We start from the raw sequence: 20788 nt of genomic DNA, 5'->3' as shown, positions 1-20788 counted from the left end.
CATGCCTTTTTCGAGCCCGGCTAGAACCTTGAGAATTGTCATTCTGAACTCTAGATCTGACATATTACTGATGTCTGTATTGATTAGGTCCCTAGCCTTCGGTACTGCCTCTTGTTCTTTTTTTTGTGTTGAATTTTTATGTCTTGTCATTTTGTCCAGATAAGTGTAAATGAAGGGGCAAGTAAAATACTAAAAGGGTGGCAACAACCCCAGGAAAATATGCTTTAACCAAATTAGAAGAGATCCAAAATCGTGAGTGGGGAGAAAGGGGATAAAAAGAGGTTCAAAAAGGAAGAAAGAAAGAAAAAAAAAAAAAAACAAAAAGAAAAGAAAAAAAAAAAGAAAAGAAAAGAATTTTTAAAAAAAGAAAACACCTAAGAAAAATGTAAAAAAGAAAAAATATATATATTAGATAAACTAGTAAAAAATCGTTAAAAAAGAAAAAGGTAACAGTTAAAAAAAAAAAAAATTTACCCGAAGGCGAGAAAAAAAAAAAATGAAAAAGAAAAAATTAAATTAACTGCAAGACTAAAAAAAATCACAGGAAAAAAGCCATGAGTTCCGTGTTTGGCTTTCTCCTCCTCTGGAATTCTGCTGCTCTCCTTGGTATTGAAACCGCACTCCTTGTTAGGTGAACTTGGTCTCGGCTGGATTTCTTGTTGATCTTCTGGGGGAGGGGCCCGGTGTAGTGATTCTCAAGTGTCTTTGCCCCAGGCGGAATTACACCGCCCTTACCCGGGGCCGGGGTGAGTAATCCGCTCGGGTTTGCTTTCAGGAGCTTTTGTTACCTGAGCGCTTTCCGTAGAGTTCCAGAGGACGGGAATACAAATGGCGGCCTCCTGGTTTCTGGCCCGGAGGAGCCGAGAGCCCAGGGCCCCACTCCTCAGTGCGCCCTCAGAGAACAGCGCCCAGTTACTCCCGTCTGCCTGACCTCCGGCCGCGCTCCGAGCTCACCGAGCCTGCGACCGGTTCAAGGTAACACGGAGCTGCGAGCTTACTGTCGGCTCTGTCTCTGTAGCCGGCTTTCCCGTTCCAATACCCGCAAGCTCTGCGACACTCAGACACCCCCGATCCTTCTATGACCCTGCGGGACCTGAGGCCACGCTGACCCCGCGTGGGCTTCGCCCCGGTTTAGCCTCTGGAGCGATGTCCCTCAGCGGAACAGACTTTTAAAAGTCCTGATTTTGTGCACGGTTGCTCCGCTGCTTGCCGGGAGCCGGCCCCTCCCCCCGGGGTCTATCTTCCCGTCGCTTTGGATTCACTTCTCCGCCGGTCCTACCTTTCAGAAAGTGGTTGTTTTTCTGTTTCCAGAATTGCTGTTCTTCTTCTCTTCGATCTGCCGATGGATTTTCAGGTGTTTGCAATCTTTAGATAAGCTATCTAGCTGATCTACGGCTAGCTGAAGCAGTCTCAACTCTATGGCAATAAATTTGACAATCTGGAAGAAATGGATGCATTCCTAGAAACATATAAACTACCACAACTGAACCAGGAAGAAATAGAAAGCCTGAACAGACCCATAACCAGTAAGGAGATTGAAACAGTCATTAAAAATCTCCAAACAAACAAAAGCCCAGGGCCAGACGGCTTCCCGGGGGAATTCTACCAAACATTTAAAGAAGAACTAATTCCTATTCTCCTGAAACTGTTCCAAAAAATAGAAATGGAAGGAAAACTTCCAAACTCATTTTATGAAGCCAGCATCACCTTGATCCCAAAACCAGACAAGGATCCCACCAAAAAAGAGAGCTATAGACCGATATCCTTGATGAACACAGATGCGAAAATACTCAACAAAATACTAGCAATAGGATTCAACAGTACATTAAAAAGATTATTCACCACGACCAAGTGGGATTTATTCCAGGGCTGCAAGGTTGGTTCAACATCCGCAAATCAGTCAATGTGATACAACACATCAATAAAAGAAAGAACAAGAACCATATGATACTCTCAATAGATGCTGAAAAAGCATTTGACAAAGTACAACATCCTTTCCTGATCAAAACTCTTCAAAGTGTAGGGATAGAGGGCACATACCTCAATATCATCAAAGCCATCTATGAAAAACCCACCGCAAATATCATTCTCAATGGAGAAAAACTGAAAGCTTTTCCGCTAAGGTCAGGAACACGGCAGGGATGTCCATTATCACCACTGCTATTCAACATCGTACTAGAGGTCCTAGCCTCAGCAATCAGACAACAAAAGGAAATTAAAGGCATCCAAATCGGCAAAGAAGAAGTCAAATTATCACTTTTCGCAGATGATATGATACTATATGTGGAAAACCCAAAAGACTCCACTCCAAAACTGCTAGAACTTATACAGGAATTCAGTAAAGTGTCAGGATATAAAATCAATGCACAGAAATCAGTTGCATTTCTCTACACCAACAGCAAGACAGAAGAAAGAGATATTAAGGAGTCAATCCCATTTACAATTGCATCCAAAACCATAAGATACCTAGGAATAAACCTAACCAAAGAGACACAGAATCTATACTCAGAAAACTATAAAGTACTCATGAAAGAAATTGAGGAAGACACAAAGAAATGGAAAAATGTTCCATGCTCCTGGATTGGAAGAATAAATATTGTGAAAATGTCTATGCTACCTAAAGCAATCTACACATTTAATGCAATTCCTATCAAAGTACCATCCATCTTTTTCAAAGAAATGGAACAAATAATGCTAAAATTTATATGGAACCAGAAAAGACCTCGAATAGCCAAAGGGATATTGAAAAAGAAAGCCAACGTTGGTGGCATCACAATTCCGGACTTCAAGCTCTATTACAAAGCTGTCATCATCAAGACAGCATGGTACTGGCACAAAAACAGACACATAGATCAATGGAACAGATTAGAGAGCCCAGAAATAGACCCTAAAATCTATGGTCAACTAATCTTCGACAAAACAGGAAAGAATGTCCAATGGAAAAAAGACAGCCTTTTCAATAAATGGTGCTGGGAAAATTGGACAGCCACATGCAGAAAAATGAAATTGGACCATTTCCTTACACCACACACAAAAATAGACTCAAAATGGATGAAGGACCTCAATGTACGAAAGGAATCCATCAAAATCCTTGAGGAGAACACGGGCAGCAACCTCTTCGACCTCTGCCGCAGCAACATCTTCCTAGGAACAACGCAAAAGGCAAGGGAAGCAAGGGAAAAAATGAACTACTGGGATTTCATCAAGATCAAAAGCTTTTGCACAGCAAAGGAAACAGTTAACAAAATCAAAAGACAACTGACAGAATGGGAGAAGATATTTGCAAACGACATATCAGATAAAGGACTAGTGTCCAGAATCTATAAAGAACTTAGCAAACTCAACACCCAAAGAACAAATAATCCAATCAAGAAATGGGCAGAGGACATGAACAGACATTTCTGCAAAGAAGACATCCAGATGGCGAACAGACACATGAAAAAGTGCTCCATATCACTCGGCATCAGGGAAATACAAATCAAAACCACAATGAGATATCACCTCACACCAGTCAGAATGGCTAAAATCAACAAGTCAGGAAATGACAGATGCTGGCGAGGATGCGGAGAAAGGGGAACCCTCCTACACTGTTGGTGGGAATGCAAGCTGGTGCAGCCACTCTGGAAAACAGCATGGAGGTTCCTCAAAATGTTGAAAATAGAACTGCCCTATGACCCAGCAATTGCACTATTGGGTATTTAACCTAAAGATACAAATGTAGTGATCCAAAGGGGCACGTGCACCCGAATGTTTATAGCAGCAATGTCCACAATAGCCAAACTATGGAAAGAACCTAGATGTCCATCAACAGATGAATGGATCAAGAAGATGTGGTATATATACACAATGGAATACTATGCAGCCATCAAAAGAAATGAAATCTTGCCATTTGCAACAACATGGATGGAACTAGAGCGTATCATGCTTAGCGAAATAAGTCAAGCAGAGAAAGACAACTATCATATGATCTCCCTGATATGAGGAAGTGGTGATACAACATGGAGGCTTAAGTGGGTAGAAGAAGAATAAATGAAACAAGATGGGATTGGGAGGGAGACAAACCATAAGTGACTCTTAATCTCACAAAACAAACTGAGGGTTGCCGGGGGGAGGTGGTTTGGGAGAAGGGGTTGGGATTATGGACATTGGGGAGGGCATGTGATTTGGTGAGTGCTGTGAAGTGTGTAAACCTGGTGATTCACAGACCTGTACCCCTGGGGATAAAAATATATGTTTATAAAAAATTTAAAAAAAAAAAAAAAAAAAAAAAAAAAGAATCTTAAACTGGGTCTGTACCCAGCATGAAGCCCAGAGTGGGACTTAATCTCACAATCCTGAGATCATGATCTGAGTGGAAATCAAGAGTCGGACACTTAACCAGCTGAGACACCCAAGTACTCTCTTCACTGTGCTTTTAAAAATTGACCTCTGAAATGCATTTATATTTTAGAAAATTATGCTTTTGTCTTGAATACATGTTGTAAAAGTACATAATGCCTTGGCACTTGTGCATTTAATTGTAGTACTATATGGAAAATGTATGTGAAGAGGACAGAGAAGGTTTTTTTCCACTGTTTGGCAGAGATAAATAAATATTAGTTACCTCTTTTTTCTAACTTCTCTTACTTACGTCCTAGTATGGGATGCTCAAGAAAATAGATTTCAGGAATTCTATTGAAAACTTTCAGCTATGACGTGGAAATTCCTTAGCTTATTTTCTAAATCCCTGGTGCTTAAAATAACATGAAATGAGAAAGAATATTTTGACTTATGCCAATTGTTTTCTATTTGCCCTCTATTTTAGTCTCAGTCTCTCCTTGTGCCTTAAGAAAATATGTGGATATATTCATTGATACATTGAATTAGGCGAAGAATTCAACTTTGTACAAAATAGTATGATTTTTAAAGTACCAAGTTTTGTAACACAAAATAAATTTAAAACTATACAAAACTAGAAGTTATTGAGAGTTAAAGTAACAGGAAATAAACAATCAATGTAACAGATTTAGATACATTTCATTATACTGGACCAATTGACTGAATTCTCACTGCTAAAATAAGGTTCTCGCTTGTTCTCTCCCCCCCACCCTTTTCGGTTTCATTATGGAAAACACTACCAGATTCTGAAACATTCCTTGAATGTTCAGAATATTACTAGAAGACACTTCACAACTCATTTGTCAGGTTCAAATGGTGTGAGTGCACATTATGCAAATCATGCATGATTTTTCTTCATTTATCTACATTCTACCCTAACTGGTCCTTGCTGTAAACAAAACAAAGATATTCAGCTCAGAAAGATAGCCTCTTACCAAATCCCCTAAATTAATATTTATTATGCCTGAGGAATCAAGTACTGTTTCATTATTGATATATTTCACTACTTCCATTAGCAATTAGGTGAATAGATTGTGAATGAATTTTATGACTTGCACTTTATTCAAAAGAAAACAACACAAAAAGTAAGGGATTACCCACTGGTAAGTGGCACATCCATTATCAAGCATATGGATTTGAGCCTCCAAATGGAGTATTCATTTCATATTGTTTTTTCCTTTGCAGATTATTTTTAACCAGTGCTTTCTCCACTTTGCCTGAAAAAATGTGGCAAAATATCAGCGTAACTGAATTCATACTGTTAGGATTGGCCCAAGAGCCTATGAAAAAGAAGATGGTATTTGTAATCTTCTCCATTTTCTATGTGGGAACCATGATAGGGAATTTGCTTATTATTGTGACCATCAAGTTCAGTCGGACACTTCAGAGCCCCATGTATTATTTCCTATTTTACTTGTCCCTTGCTGATTCCTGCTTCTCAACTACAACAGCCCCCAGACTAATTGTGGATTCACTCTCTGCACAAAGAACTATATCTTACAATGAGTGCATGACTCAAGTCTTTGCTCTACATTTATTTGGCTGTATGGAGATCTTTGTGCTCATCCTCATGGCTGTGGATCGCTATGTGGCCATCTGTAAGCCCTTACATTACTCAACCATCATGAGACGACAGGTCTGCACCACCCTGATCATTCTTGCATGGATAGGGTCTTTTATCCATTCTATAGCCCAGATTATTTTGGCATTGAGAATGCCTTTCTGTGGACCCAATTTGATTGATCATTACTGCTGTGATTTGCAGCCCTTGCTGGAATTTGCTTGCATGGACAAATATATGATCAACCTATTAATGGTGTCTAACAGTGGGGCCATTTGCTCAAGCAGTTTTGTGATTCTGATGATCTCATACATTGTCATCTTGCATTCACTGCGGAACCACAGTGCAGAAGGGAGGAAAAAAGCTCTCTCGACTTGCACTTCTCACATCATAGTAGTAATCTTATTCTTTGGTCCATGTATATTCATATATACATGCCCCCCAACCACTTTCCCCATGGACAAGATCGTGACTGTATTTTATACTATTGGGACCCCTTTTCTCAACCCAATCATCTACACCTTGAGGAATGCAGAAGTGAAAAATGCCATGAGAAAGCTCTGGTATATTAAAATTACCACAGAAAGCAAAAGATGAATTGAGGACTTAAGCGGATTCCTTAAACATGTACAGATATCAAATATGATAGTGTACATCCACTTGCCCAACACTCTCTAATATAATAAATAATAAATATGATTTCCTTATTTTTTTTTTCTACCTCTGTCCTCAAACTTGTAGCTTTCCTCATAGTGCCAGCCTGGTCTCTTCCCCTGAGAGCTCAAGTTTGACACTATGGGTTATGAAATGCTCATATTTCATAATATGAAATATGAGTTGTAGAAGTCTCTTGCTATAGCTCCTATAGGAAGAGCTATATATATCCTCCTATAGGAGCTACAACAAGATACTTCTGCAACTCTAAAAGGAAAAGAAGTGAAATAACCTATGGGGTCAAAACTACCTCATAAATTACAATACATCATAGATGCAACGTATTTTCTGAGATTGTAGTACAGAAAGGTAGAACCTAATTTAAAGGGAAAAAAGTGTATATTATTTCATCTGAAATTGGGTTTATCAATGGAATAAGTGAAAGTATGAGAGGCATTCAGAAATACTTAGTGAACTCGTCTCTAGTTAACAGAATTAGAGGGAATGTATTTTTGCGGCAGGAAGCCAATTTATCTGTACTTTCCTAGAGAAGGCGTAGTGTTTATTGACAAGTTAGAATTACCAATAGAATTTTGATGCTTATAGTGAGCAAAGTAGATTATCAGCCTCTCTTCAAATATGTGCATGCCAGGGGTGATATCATGAAGTTTTAAAATTCATTCATTTTAGAGAGCACAAAAATATTAAATCAAAGGTACACATGCACCCCAATATTTATAGGAACAATATCTATAATAACAAAATTATGGACAAAACCCATTTCCATCAAATGATGAAATATATATATATATATATATATATATATATATATATATAGTCATGTATTTACCTATGTATAGTGTATATAGTGTATATAGACTATAGTGTATAGTCATGTATAGTGTATAGTAATACACTATATATATAGTGTATTACTCAGTCATAAATAAGAATGAGAAATGAGATATAGTCATTTGCAATGACAAGGAGCTAGAGGGTATTATGATAAAACAAGTCAGAGAATAAAAATTCTATATGATTTCACTCATGTAAAAATTAAGAAAAAAATGGGTACAGTAAAAACATAGAGAAGGGGCAATTCAAAAAAAAAAAATTCTTAACTATAATGACCAAACTTCTGGTTACCAGAGAGGAGATGGGTAGGAGGACAGTTAAATACATGATGGGGATAAAGGAGTACACTCGTGGTAATGAGCACTGGGTATATGGTAGGTAAGTGTTGAATCACTAAATTGTACACCTGAAACTCCTATTAGGCTGTATGTGAACTAACTGAAATTTAAATAAAAAACTTAGTAAATAAATAAAATTCATTGATATCAGTGTATTCAAGTATAACACATCTTTAGTAACTGTGACAAAATTCCATTTCATTTTTAATGCTGTTCTCCTTTATTTAACTGGAAAGCTTTTCAAAACCAATATTTTCTTCTTGTCAAAGATTGCTTTTTAATTTTTTTAAATTTTATTATGTTATATTCATCACCATACAGTACATCACTAGTTTTGATTTAGTGTTCCATGATTCACTGTTTGCATATAACACCCAGTGCTCCATGCAATATGTGCCCTCCTTAATACCCATTGTTTTAAAAATAATGTCATTAAAATACCATGGTTTTAGTGTTCTCACTACTTTTTGCTTCTAGAGGATATTATGAAGGCTACTGATTGCATTAGTGTCCAGAAGTTGGCACATTGATGTACAATAATTTTATATATATATATATATATATATATCACTTCATATATAACTTTATATGTTATATAACTTTATATGTTATATATAACACATTATATGTTATATATAATATATTATATATATGTTATATAACTTTATATATATTTATATATATACATACACACACATAAATAAATTTATATAACTGAAATATATATATATAAATAGATCACTATAATCTAACTAATTAGCACATCTATCTTCTCTGTATAGTTACTACTGTGTGTGTGTTTTTATGTGTGTGCACTCAAGACTTCATTTAAGATCTATCCTTTTGGGACGCCTGGGTGGCTCAGTTGGTTAAGCAGCTGCCTTTGGCTCAGGTCATGATCCCAGTGTCCTGGGATCGAGTCCCACATCGGGCTCCTTGCTCAGTGGGGAGCCTGCTTCTCCCTCTGCCTCTGCCTGCTATTCTGTCTGCCTGTGCTCTCTCTCTCTCTGATAAATAAATAAAATCTTAAAAAAAAAAGATCTATCCTTTTTGCAATTCCAAATATACATATGGAATGGTTAACTATAGTGACCTAGCTATATATTAGATCTCTAGAGTTATTCATTCTATGTAACTGAAGTCATGCACCCTAGAGACACCATCTTTCCATTTCCCCCAGTGCCTGGCCCCTGGTAACACCATTCTATCCCTGCTTCTCTGAATTGAACTATATCATTTCCACATATAAGTGAGATCTTTCAAAACATCTCTTTCTATGTGTTGCATGTTCTCTTTAACATCAAGCCCTCCAGCTCCATCCATGATATTGCAAATGGCAGAGTTTCCTTCTTTCTAATGTCTGAATAATATATGTCTCACATTTCCTATACTGATTCATCAGTCAAGGATGAGCTTGTGTCCACACCTTGGCAACTGTGAATAATGATGTAATGAACCTAGGAATACAGATAGCCCTTCACAATCATGATTTCTAATCCTTTGGATATATACACAACAGTAGGATTAAAGGATGGTAGTTTGACTTTTAATTTCTTGAGGAAACACTATACTTTTTCCATAACAACTGTTCCAAGTTATATACCCATCAATAGTGTGCATGGGATCTCTTTACTTCATACCCTCACCAACATTTCATATCTCTTATCTTCTCGATAATAATTAGTATAACAGAGGTGATGTGATATCTCATTATGATTGTGGTTTGTATCTCCTTGATGATATATGTTGTTGAGCACATTTTGATGCATCTGTTGGCCATTTGTATGTCTTTGGAAAATGTCTATTCAGTCTCTCTGCTTATTTGTTAATGAGGGGAGATGAAGGTAATCGCCATAGCTTTGGCTCAGTTTTCCTGTGAACCTGAAACTGCTCTAAAAAATAGAGTTTTACAAAAATAAAAATAAAGATGTTAAGAAGAGAAAATTGAATAATAGACAAAAACCATTTACTCTTTTAACTAAAAAAATATAGAAAAGAAGTAAAATAAGTTATAAAGAGGACAAAAAAGTAAACTAAAATCATATGAATTTACTCCCCAAAATTTAACAGTTCCATTAAATGCAAATACACTGCACTTGAAAGGCACAAGTCAGCAGGATAGACAGAATAATCTCCAACAAAGAAAAGTAATGGACTAATGATATGCACAACAATATGATAAATCCCAAAACAGAGACTACACAGTATGAGTAAATGCTGTGATTCAATTTTCATGAAGATAAAGAATAGACAACACTAAAACAGAGTGATAGAAATCAGGACAGTAGTTGCATCTGAGGGAATTAACTGAAAAGGAACTTGACAGAACTTTCTGGGTTAATGAAAGTATTCTAGGTCTTGAATTTCTTATTGGCTATGTGAGCCATTTATCTAAACTCATCAAACTTTATTCTTAAAAAGGTCTGCATTATATGTAAGATTTATCTCACAAAAAGATTTTTATTACTAAATAACACCTTACCAATATAATTAAGCCCTCTCAAAAAAAAAAAAAATCCCTTTCAAATTTAGTGTTCATTTCACAGAAAAAAAAAAAAAAAAAAAAAAGGAGAACAGTGAATGTCATTAAAAATTTTATTCCCGGGGCGCCTGGGTGACTCAGTGGGTTAAGCCGCTGCCTTCGGCTCAGGTCATGATCTCAGGGTCCTGGGATTGAGTCCTGCATCGGGCTCTCTGCTCAGAGGGAGCCTGCTTCTCTCTCTCTGCCTGCCTCTCTGTCTACTTGTGATTTCTCTCTGTCAAATGGATAAATAAAATCTTTAAAAAAAAATTTTATTCTCATGAGTGGAAAATAAACAAATATTTTATTGCAAATGAATACCTCATAATGACTTTGATTGGCTGCCTTAGACTTCACAAAAATCAATACCTATTATACTGAAAATTGTCAACAAAGTGTAATATCAACTCATATATTGGGAGGAAATACTTGTAAATCATATATGTATATATTTTAAAGATTATATTTATTTGAGAGGGAGAGTAAGAAGAGAAGATAGGGGGAGAAGGAGAAAGAGAAGCTGACTCCCCACTGAGCAGGGAGCCTGATGCTGGGCTTGATACCAGGACCCTGAGATCATGACCTGAGCAGAAGACAGATGCCTAACCAACTGAGCCACCAAGACAGGATTTTTTCTTTTTTTGTAAATTATGTATCTGATAAGGAATTTGTTTTCAGACTCTATAAAGTACTCCTACCACTTAATAATTAAAGAGGCACTAACCCAAATTAAAAACTGGCAAAATATCTGAATAAACACTACTCCAAAAAAACATACAAATGTCCAAAAGAACATGAGAAGATGTTAACACCTTCAGATAATTGGTAATGCAAACCTCAGTCATAATGAGACACCATGTTCCACCCACTAGGATGTCTAGAATCAAAAAAGTCAGGTAATGACAAGTTTTAGTGAGGTGGTGGAGTAATTAGAGTTCTCATAAATTATTTGTGGTAATGTTAAGTGGTGCAACCACTTTGGAAAACGATGTGGAAGTGCCTCAAAAGATTAAACATATAAAAACAATGACCTAGCTGTTCTAATCTTAAATGACTACCCGAGGGAAATTAAATATATCTTCACATAAACTTGTACACCAATATTCATAGCAGCATTATTCATAAGAGTTAAAATGGGGGAAAATCTACAGTTCAAACAACTGATGAATGGGTCAATTATATATTCATAAAATGGAAGGTTATTCATTAACAAAAAAGAAACAAATGCTGATAATTGCCACAATATGGGTGAAACTAATGTTAAGAACTTACTGATAAATGAAAGAAACAGGTTAAAAAAGAAAACCTACTTTATAATTCCTTTTATATGAAATGTCTAGAAAAGTTAATCTATAGAGTAATAAAGTGGATTATAGGGGAGCCTTTGCAGCTCAGTCTGTTCAGGTTCAGACTCTTGATTTCAGCTCAGATCATGAACTCGTGATCATGGGATTAGGCCTATCATGCTCTATACCCACCATGGAGTCTGCTTAAGAATCTCTCCCGCCCCTCCCCCACTACTCCTGGTTGTGAGCTCTCTTTCTTAAAAAAAATAAAGAAAAAAGAAAAAAGTAGATTACTATTTGCCTAGAACTTCTAGTGATGGTGATGGAGAGGAATGACAGGTGACTAAAAGGGGCAAGTGGAATAGGTGGCAAAGATATTGTAATTAGAGTGGCAAAGATATTGTAAAATTAGTTAATGGTTGTTTCACAGCCTTCTATACTAAAAACCTTTAGATTATTTACTTTAAATAAGTAGATTGTTTATTATGTGGTATGTATCCAGTAAAGCCATGAAAAACAGATAAATGTTAAACCTAGTGATCATTTTTACAGAATAAAAGGTCATATAGTAACTGACCTTAAAAATGTATTTCCCATGAAAAAAGATATATAAATATTTGTAAAAATTAGTGTATAACTTGGAACTCTGTTACAATTAAAATTTTATTTTATTCTTTAAAAGATGTTTAGTTATTAACTTCTCAGAGACAGAGTGAGCAGACAAGCAGAGGGGGAAGCAGGCAGAGGCAGATGCAGGATCCCCACCAAGCAAGGAGCCCAATGCAGGGCTAGATCCCAAGACCCTGAGATCATGACCTGAGCCAAAGGCAAATGCTTCACTGACTGAGCCACCCAGGCATCCCATAATTAAAATTCTACGTAACCAAATTATATTTGAAAATTTAGTTTTTATCATACATAAAGAATGACTCAGAAATTTTATTATTAGGAAATAAATAGAATGTGGCATGAGAAAAGGCCATCTGTTTCTAATCTGCAAAATGGTGCCTTATGAATTAGACCCAGGACATGTGCTTCAGCAGCCAAGTGCAGAGTACAATGCTACCCACTAAAGGCAAAGTTTCTATGGGCTATTGGAGAAGTCCATGCTCCAGGTGCTTGAGGAGCATAGCACAAAACCCCAACTGAAGATGCGGGGTGTAAGCAAGGACTAAACATTAGTGCCAGGAGATCCTGGCAGGTCCAGCTCCAAATTAAAAAAAAAAAAAAAAAAAAGAAAAAAAAAGTTCTATCCTCATAAAATTAATACGGTTCATCTCTTGAGTATTGCTACTTGTGACAACATTGCTACTTGTGACAACATGGATGGATCATTATGGGAATTATGCTAAATAAAATAAAAGACAAATGCTGCAAGATCAAATACTATAAGACATCTTTAACATGGGAAATCAGAAAAAAAAAATATCCAAAACACTGAACTCAAGAGATACACAAAACATATTGGTGGTTGCCACAGTGGGGGATAAGAACGGCAGATGAAACGGTGAAGGTAGTCTGAGGAAGAAACCAACAAAGGAGAATGAACATGTAGAAACAGGGTGTATTCTTAACTGTAAACCTGAATTATTATTACTATTTTTACCATTGATATTAACACCGTTTCATCCCATGAAGAAACACTTGTAATGACTACTCTATCAGCCATAGTACACAGATCTAAGGGAAAAAAGCCTTGCAGTTTCTCAAAAGTGGAAGAGCCTGGCACAATGTTGGGGCAAAATGACACCTGAGAGCAGAGAGTAGAGTACAAACTATTTGCGCTATACAGGACAGACTTGAAGGACATGTGGCCTCAGAGAGACAAAATTCCTAATTATGTTCTAAGACACTGTGCAATGCCATCCTAACCTACCACTAGAGGAGTCATTTACATCTGTGGCTCAGTTAGAGTAAGAACTTGTATGTTTAAATCAAAACTATTGCACATAGGGACGCCTGGGTGGCTCAGTTGGTTAAGCAGCTGCTTTCGGCTCAGGTCATGATCCCAGCGTCCTGGGATCGAGTCCCACATCGGGCTCCTTCCTCTGCAGGGAGCCTGCTTCTGACTCTGCCTGCCACTATGCCTGTGCTCGCTCTTGCTCTCTCTCTCTCTCTCTGACAAATAAATAAATAAAATCTTTAAACAATAAAAAAAAAAAAAAACTATTGCACATAGACCTTTCCACACATACATTCTGGTGGCCTCACTAGACCATCTGATGTGCCATTACAGAAGATGCATCCGACATTGTCTTCTTCCTAAACCCATTTAAAGCATTTCCAGTGATGACAGTCTTTGAAACAGCTAATACATCCTGAGTGGGAGAATAATATAAACTACCATAAGACCTGAACATTTAAAAAGACAATGAAGAAATTAGTGAGATTATGAGAAGAGTCCTTCCTTTTCTTTTTTTTTTCCCAGTGACATATATATATATATATATATATATATATTTTTTTTTTTTAGTTAACAGGTGTTTAACAGTACTTCCTAGAAAATCGTCAAACACTGAGAGTGAAGACAAGAAATTGCCTGAGATTTCACTTCCCCTTTTTTCAAATTCAACAGGTCTTGATGTGTCTACAGCAGTTCCTTTCATTGCTTTATCTACTTTTACCTCTGCGTCTTCATAAGAGATCCATTGCTACCCCAGGCTGAAAAAAATGGATTTAATTTGATAGTACAAGTAACTACTCATATGATAACAATAATAAAACTGATTTTCTAATTTCACAAATGTGATAACAGAAGCCCCATGAAGCTAAAGGATTTATCTAAAATTATAACACCATGGTCTCAGAAAAATATATATATAATTCTTGTCCTCTTTTTAACTATACCCACCACCTTTTGACTATAAGAGCTTGATATTAAATAAGGGACCATATTCATGTACTTAAAGATCATAGTCACCTTCTTTCTTTTTTTTTTTTTTTTTAAGATTTTATTTATTTGTTAGAGAGAGAGAGTGCACGAGCACAGGCAGACAGAGTGGTAGGTAGAGGCAGAGGGAGAAGCAGGCTCACGCCAAGCAAGGAGCCCAGTGTGGGACTCGATCCCAGGATGCTGGGATCATGACCTGAGCCGAAGGCAGCCACTTAACCAACTGAGCCACCCAGGCATCCCAGATCACAGTCTTCTAAGAAAAGCCTGTGGAGATTACCCACACTACTTGAACACTCATGGCAGTATTCAGAAGGGAAAATACGGGGACATGTTTTTAATCCATGACAAAAATAAGATGATCTTTTCCACGTATATGAACATTACCATAGCCTCTAACTCTGAAATGATTCAAAATTACTTGGCTGTCTTACACAGAATGAGAGCTACTAAATATCTAAAAACAAGCAGATGAAAAAAAAAAAATTTAAAGCCTGAGTTTTGTGGTTAGATGTGTGACTTAGAGAATTGGTTTTATGTCTCTGGACTTTGTTTCCTCATATAATGTGAATGAATGGTCTAAAAATGGAGGTAAAGTGATAAAAATATGTACACCTCAATTTCTGTAAATATTCATGCCAAGCAGCAGTGAGTACCCATTTTTCCTTTTCCAACTGCTATCATTCTCCATTTATTTTGAGTAAGAAATGAATGTTGTTTTTCCTTGTTATATTTTTCTTTCAGATAATTTTATTATCTTTGGGAACTTGGTGTACTAGATTTATTCCATGAGAAAAATGAACAATGAAACTGAATTGATTTTCTGGGCTCTTTCTCAGAACCTAGAGGTTGAAGAAGTTTGTTTTGTGGTGATTTATTTCTTCTTTGAGGTCATTTTCTGGAAAGCCTTCTCATCAGGCTATTTACATAGGTACACTTTTGAAGTTTCCCATGTATTTCTTACACAACAGATAATTTATCATCTCATATCATCAAAAGTAGAAGGGTGAGTACAGTACACTCAGGTATTTTGAGAGAGACCATATTCAGATAACTCTTTTTTTACAGTATGTTGTTGTACGTTTTCTACTTTGTTATTATTTTTAACATCTTATTGTGCCTAATTTATAAATTAAACTTTATCCTAGGTATACATGTATGAAAAAACAGTGTATATAGTGTTCAGTTCTATTTATGGTTTCAGATATCCACTGGGGGTTTTGAAACACATCTCTACCACACCACACATATATGGGGGTACTATTGTAAAAGTGACCTATTCCAAGCCAGAACTGAAGAAAAACTTACATGAAGTGTCCAAATGATCACATTTCCCAATTTTTTTTTTAATAAAAATCTTTCTTTTAAAGATTTTATTGATTTATTTAATTGACAGAAAAAGATCACAAGTAGGCAGAGAAGCAGGCAGAGAGAGGGGAGAAAGCAGGCTCCCTGCTGAGCAGAGACTCCAAACAGGGCTTGTGTTGGGTCCCAGGATCCTGGGATCATGACATAAGCAGAAGGAAGAGGTGGGGCCACCGAGGGGCCCCACCATTCCCGAATTTTGTTATAGTGCTTTCTCCCTGACCCTGAACCCAAGACCATGTGAGGGGTTCACTATGACCAACTGTAGAAGAAAAGATATGGGCCTATTATACAGAAACTTCTGCAGTAATATGTAGATACAGCTCAAAAGTAATTAGATGCAGCACTACAGCCACATTGTAGAAAATCCATGAAGGTCAGTGGTGAAGGGAATTTCTTTCAATTGTTAGAACTTGGAGAGATGAACCTGGTGTTCACTTTCCTAGAAGGAGAAATGGCCAGGTATAGAAAGTATACCTATGCTTGGGTTTTGGCTAAAGATTTGGCTGAATAATCAGGGATTTGGGGAAAAAAATGGAAAATTTTTAACAAGAAAATATGAGGAAGAAACATGTTTACATAGCTCTCTGAATAAGTAAAAACACACAAATATCTTTGTCCCTTGTCAATGCTCACCACGGACTGACCTGCAGAGGACTATTTTAATATACAAGTGGATAGGATAACCCATTTTATGCATACCGGTTGCCTCTTTCCCCATCTACTACCATCATAGCTCAATAGATGCATGTACACAGTGGTCTTGGTGGCAGAGATAGAGGATATACATGATCCCTACAGTATGAACTTCCAACCACCAAAGTTACCCTGGGCATGACCGTGGCTGAGTGCCAAATCTTTCAGCAGCAGAAGCAACCTGAAGACCACATATGTCAGCATTCCTTGGCATGATCAGCCTGGGTGCAGGTTGATTACATTGGACTCCTTCCATCCTTGGAGGGTGATGATTTGTTCTTACTGCCACACAGACGTTTCCTTTGGATATGGATTGCATTCACTGCATGTAATGTTTCTGCCAAAACAACCATTGAGAACTTAGAGAATTTTTTAACAACATTCATACCATTTCACACACCATTGCTTCTGATCACCAATCTTAGTTCATACCAAATCAAGTGCCATAATGGGCCCAAGCTAATGGAATTCACTGGTCATACCATATTTCCCAAAATTTTGAAGCAATTAGTCTCATAAAATGGTGGAACAACCTACTGTAGGATTAGTTATAGTACAAAACAGGTAGCAATACTCCCCGTGTTGGAACAAGGGGCTTCAGTTCTTATAAAGGCCATAGAGGCTCTGAGTCAGCATCCATGATATGTTGCTCAACTCCCATACCCAGACCTCTATTCAAAGGGTAGAAATAGGAGAAGCACCACACATTATTAACCCTAGTGAGCCACTATCAAGTTTTTTGCTGCCTATTCCCTTTTACTTATGCTCCATCCCAATGGGAGAAATGTTTTCAGCAGGAGACACAACAATTCTGTTGAACAGAGTGTTAAGACTGCTGCCTGACCACTTTGGATAGCTCATGTCTTTGAATCTAAAGGCAAAGGAGTAAGTTGTTGTGCTGACTGGTGTGACTGATCCTGGCAACCAAGAAGAAATTGGACTACTATTGTACAGTGGAGGTAAGGAAGAGTATATCTAGAATACAGGAGATCCATAGGATGACAATTAGTATCCAACATGCTCTGATATCAAGGTCAATGGAAAACTAAAACAACGCAATCCAGGAATAATTACTAATGACCCAGACACTTGAGGAATGAAGGTTTGTGTCACCCCACCAGCTAAAGAAACACAACCAGCTTTCCTGCTTGCTGAAGGCACATTGAATACAAAATGCATAATAAAAGAAAGTAATTATAAATTAATCATAGGATTGTTAGAAAAATGAAGATGGTATTTTATTTACTATTTATATTATGAATATGTTTATGTGTGAAATATATATATATATATATATATATATATATATCTCACAAATGTTTTATGTTTTTCACTTTCTTATTACCTTACCATGAAACTGAAGATATACTGAATTTGTGTCATAGCCTTTCTGTAATTTTATTTGCCATCAGTGTTTTTAGCTAACTAAACATCAAGGGGAAAGTATAAATCACCCAAAAGTTTTACCCTGCCTTCTTGCAGAGGTTTTAGTGCATTTTTGTTTGCACGCAGGATAGTAGTATGATTAGGTGGAATCATAACCATGTATAGTCTTTATTTGGAGATTAGGTATGATTTGTGGAGATTAAACATACACACACACACACAAACACACACATACACACTGTACTGTGTGGATAATCAATGGACTGGTTAATTTTATGTGTTAACTTCTCTAGAGCACAGGATGCTTAGATATTGGTTTGACTATTGATTTTCTCAATTACTAAGATTTTTCTGGATGATATTAACTTTTGTATTGAGAGAGTGAATAACGTAAGTTGCCCTTACTAAAGTGGTTCCTCATTCAACCAAATGAAGGCCTGAAAATTGTAAAAGACTAAACTTCCATGAGTCTGAGGGGATTCTCCTGCCTGAGAGCCTGCAAATTCAACTATTAGCTCTTCCTGTCTGATGGCTTCCACTCTGACACAGTAACTCTTCCTGATGTATGGAACTCCTGCCTATGAACCTGTACTGGGACACCAACTCTTACAGGCTTATAGCAGTTTGTGGTGTTAAACTCAAAATGGTACATTGACTCTGCAGATTTTGTACTCTTCAGCTTTCATCTAAACAAAACCAAATTCTTTGTAACAGATCAGTGTGTGTGTGTGTGTGTGTGTGTACTCTGAAAGATGTCACATCTTGATGGATCAGGAGACTCAATGTTTAGAAGTTAATATATGAAGCAATAAACTTTTAATACAACCCATATCAAAACTCCAATGGCAATTTTTGAGGATATAGAATAATCAGCTGACAGTTTCATATGGAAACTCAAGAGATCTTTAGTCAAAAGAAAAAAAATATATTGAAAAGAAAAAGTTGTGGGTCTCATATTTCCTGATTTTAAAGCTTATCATAATGTTATAGTAATGAAAACAGTGTGGAAACGGCATTGAGAGAGGTACACAGACAAATGGAATAGATTTGAGATCCCAGGAACAAAATATCACCTATATGGTCACCTGACTTTTTCTACAAGAGTGTCAAAGTCACCTAATAGGAAAAGGATGGTTTTTTCAACAAATAGTTTGGGAAAAACTAGAGACTCATGTGCAAAGAATAAAGGTAGGGCTTAACTTACACCGTATAAAAAATAAACTCAAAATGGATAAAAACCTAAATGTAAGAGCTGAAACTATAAAATATTTAGAAGAAAATATAAATGAAAAAAACCTTCCTAACATTAAGTTAGGAAATAATTTCTTGAATATGACACTAAAAAAGCTTACAGGAGAAATAAATGAATAAATTTGTTAAGCTCAAAGTTAAAAACTTCATCAAAGGCCACAGTCCATAGAGTGAAAAGTCAATTCATGGAATTCCTAAACCTCAATATTAACAAAACTCTTCAATAAACATTTATAAAAAAATATATATTCAGGGGCGCCTGACTGGCTCAGTGGGTTAAGTCTCTGCCTTCGGCTCAGGTCTTGATTCCACAGTCCTGGGATCGAGCCCTGCTTCAGGCTCTCTGCTCAGCGGGGAGCCTGCTTCCCTCTCTCTCTCTGCCTGCCTCTCTGTCTACTTGTGATCTCTCTCTCTCTCTCTCTCTCTCTCTGTTAAATAAATAAATAAAATAAAAATTATTTAAAAATATCTATATATATAGATATATAGATATTTCAATGTGGGCAATGAGCAGATGAGAAAATACCCAACAACACTAAACATGTATGTACATGCTGTTCATAAATATAAAACTAGTGCAGCCACAAAGAAGGGCAGTATGACATCCCAGAAAGTTAACAATACAATGAGAAAGTGATCTCTAGTTTCCACCTTCAGGTATATAACAAAAGCACTGGAAGTGGGGATTGGATGAAATATATGTACCCTCATGTCCATATCAGCAATAGTCACATTAGCAAAAATAAGTAAGCAACCCAAGTGCCCATCATCATATAAACAAACAAAATGTGGTACACATATAATGAAATATTATCCCACATAGAAAAGGAAGGTTCCTGTGCCATGCTACAACAGAAATACATGTTGATGACATATTACATGAAATAAGCCATTTATGTTTTAAAAATTCATATTTTATAACAGGTTTATATTAACAGGGAAATGGTGAAAAAGAGATTTGCCACATGCTCTGTGCTCAGTTTCCTCTGTTACCATCTTACATGAAAGAATACATTAGTTCACAAGTAATTAACTTCATGGGAAGACACTATTTTTAACCAACAACCATATTTTATTCAGATTACTTTCACTAATGGCATTTTTCTCCTCCAGAATCGCACCCAGAATCCCACATTAAATTCAGTTGACATATCTTCTTCAGCACCTTCAGACAGTGAGTTTTTCTACATATTCTCTTATTTATTTCAAGTACAATTAACATACAGCATTTTATTATTTTGAGGTATGTAAAATAATGACACTACATTTCTACAGCTAACGCAGTGCACTTCACAAGAATTCTGTTCAACTGTTCTTGTTTTGATGAACTTGACTGTTTTGAGCAGAACTAGTGAGACATTTTATATAAAAACCTTCACTTGGATTGGGAGGGAGACAAACCATAAGTGACTCTTAATCTCACAAAACAAACTGAGGGTTGCTGGGGGGAGGGGGTTTGGGAGAAGGGGGTGGGATTATGGACATTGGGGAGGGTATGTGCTTTGGTGAGTGCTGTGAAGTGTGTAAACGTGGTGATTCACAGACCTGTACCCCTGGGGATAAAAATATATGTTTATAAAAAATTAAAAATTAAAAAAAAAAAACCCT

At 36.7% G+C, this 20788-nt stretch overlaps 1 protein-coding gene across 1 annotated transcript; it reads left to right on the top strand.

Moving 5' to 3' along the window:
- Window positions 1-5602: 5602 nt before the first annotated feature.
- LOC131822574 (olfactory receptor 4C11-like) lies at window positions 5603-6535 on the top strand. Its single transcript, XM_059158864.1, has one exon. It carries the CDS (start codon window positions 5603-5605, stop codon window positions 6533-6535), a length of 933 nt encoding a protein of 310 aa, XP_059014847.1.
- The last annotated feature ends 14253 nt before the right edge of the window (window positions 6536-20788 follow it).

This window comes from Mustela lutreola, chromosome 1 (assembly GCF_030435805.1).
Source record: "Mustela lutreola isolate mMusLut2 chromosome 1, mMusLut2.pri, whole genome shotgun sequence".
Taxonomy (NCBI): domain Eukaryota; kingdom Metazoa; phylum Chordata; class Mammalia; order Carnivora; family Mustelidae; genus Mustela; species Mustela lutreola.
This window is presented reverse-complemented; position numbering and strand designations above follow the sequence as displayed.